The 2121-nt window shown below is 37.9% G+C and overlaps 1 protein-coding gene across 1 annotated transcript; it reads left to right on the top strand.

The window, feature by feature from the left end:
• Window positions 1-275: 275 nt before the first annotated feature.
• Window positions 276-650, top strand: LOC143558136 (uncharacterized). The gene has a single exon (XM_077047038.1). The coding sequence runs from the start codon at window positions 276-278 to the stop codon at window positions 648-650; it is 375 nt and encodes a 124-aa protein (XP_076903153.1).
• Window positions 651-2121: the final 1471 nt, after the last annotated feature.

Raw genomic sequence — 2121 nt, 5'->3', positions numbered from 1 at the left:
TTCTTGCTCTTCCCGAAGGTAATGAAGATTTCATCGTTTTCTATGACGCTTCTAACCAAGGTCTTGGTTGTGTTCTTATGCAACGAGGAAAGATTATCACATACGTTTCGAGACAACTCAAGGTACACGAGTAAAACTATACGACGCATGATATCGAGCTTTGTTTCGTCGTATTTACCTTGAAAATTTGGAGACACTATACCTATGGTACGAAATGTGTGGTGTTTACCAATCACAAGTGTCTCCAACATATCTTCGATAAAAAAGAACTCAATATGAGACAACATCGATGGGCCGAGTTGCTTACCGAGTATGAATGTGAGATTCTTTATCATCTTGGAAAAGTGAATGTCATGTCCAACACTCTCAGTCATAAGAAGCAAGTCAAATATGTTCTTCTTACTTGTGTTCTTGTCCAAAATGAAATTGAAAAGCGCATTCTCGACGCCCAACAAGAATCCGTCACCGAAGGCAATATGTATGACGAGATGTTGTGTGGTTCTGAAACTCAATTGGAAACAAAACCTAATGGTCTGCTTTACTTTCTTAACCGTTTATGGATTCCCATTCGTGATGATCTTTGCATATTTATTATGGATGAAGCTCATAAGTCACGATATTTCATAAATCCTGGTGCGTATAAGATGTAAACTGATCTTCATTCCATCTATTGGTGGCCCGGAATGAAGAAACACATTTCCCTCAATGTCTCCAAATGTCTCACGTGCTCTAAAGTGAAATCCGAACATCATCTACCCTTTGGTTAACTCTAGCAACCTTCCCTTCCCGAGTGGAAGTGGGAAGGTATTGCTATGGATTTCATTACTAAGCTTCCTCCTACTCGTAAGCAACATGTTAGTATTTGGGTAATCATCGATCGCTATCTAGATCTACTCATTTCATACCCATCAAATAAAAGTATATAGTTAATCATTTGGTGCGCATTTATGTTGAGAAGATTGTTTGTCATCATGGAACCCCATTAACTATTATTTCCGATTGAGATTGTCGTTTTACTTCTCATTTTTGGAAGTCTCTCCAATCAGCTTTGGGAACTCATTTGGATCTCAGTACTGCCTATCATCCACAATCAGATGGTCAGTCCGAGCGTACAATTCAAACTCTAGACAACATGTTTCGCTCTTGTGTCCTTGACTTTGGGGGCAATTGGGATACTCATTTACCGCTCATCGAGTTCTCGTATAATAACAGTTTTCATTCTAGCATTGGCATGTCACTGTTTCAAGCCCTGTATGGTCGTAAATTTCGTTTCCTGATTTGTTGGAACGAAGTTGGGGAATCTCAAATCACTGGTCTTGAATTAGTGCAAGAAACGACCGATCGTGTTGCTCATATTCGTCAAAACCTTCTCGCCACTCGAGCCGTCAAAAGAGTTATGTAGGTAAGATATGGAAACCTATTGAATTCAATGTTGGTGATCGTGTTCTACTTAAAGCATCCCCGTGGAAGGGAGTGGTCAAATTTGGAAAAAAGGGAAAACTAGTTCCTCGATTCGTTGGTCTTGTTGCTTATAGACTCAAACTTCCTCCCGAACTCTCAAATGTTAATCCGGTGTTTCATGTTTCGAATCTCAAGAAGTGTGTTGCCGAGGGTAATCTCCATATAACCCTCGATGAAGTTCGTATTTATGAGACCACACATTTTGTTGAACAACGAGTTGAAATTATGGACCACAAGGATGAAGTAACCAAACGAAGCTGCATACCTTTGGTTAAAGTCCGTTGGAATTCTAAACAAGGCGTAGAGTTTACTTGGGAGAGTGAAGACCAGATGAAACTGAAGTACCCTTATCTCTTTGTTACCGTAAATTGTCACACCCCGACTTAGGGCCTAGGCGTGTGACAGATAGTTGGTACCTATTTTGTAAACATATCATAGTTGCAGTTATTTAGCGAAAGTCTTTTGTTAAAAATAAAGTATTAATATAATTTGAATATTAATTTATTTGTAAACCTTTATAATAATAAATTATTTAATTTATTTGGAAAACTTCTCGGATAATAAATATCCGCGTGTTTGATTTATAAACCTTGTTTGATTTTACACATCATGTTTAAATATTGTTTATATTATTTTAATGATTTAAAACTGAGCCATTTC

This window comes from Bidens hawaiensis, unplaced genomic scaffold, assembly GCF_021521415.1.
Source record: "Bidens hawaiensis isolate Kalapana, Puna unplaced genomic scaffold, B.hawaiensis_p1.1 tig00001087_1, whole genome shotgun sequence".
Lineage (NCBI taxonomy): Eukaryota > Viridiplantae > Streptophyta > Magnoliopsida > Asterales > Asteraceae > Bidens > Bidens hawaiensis.
This window is presented reverse-complemented; position numbering and strand designations above follow the sequence as displayed.

What these genes read in the sequence shown, in the direction of transcription:
- LOC143558136 (XM_077047038.1), top strand. Translation starts at nt 276, where the DNA reads ATGAGACAACATCGATGGGCCGAGTTGCTTACCGAGTATGAATGTGAG.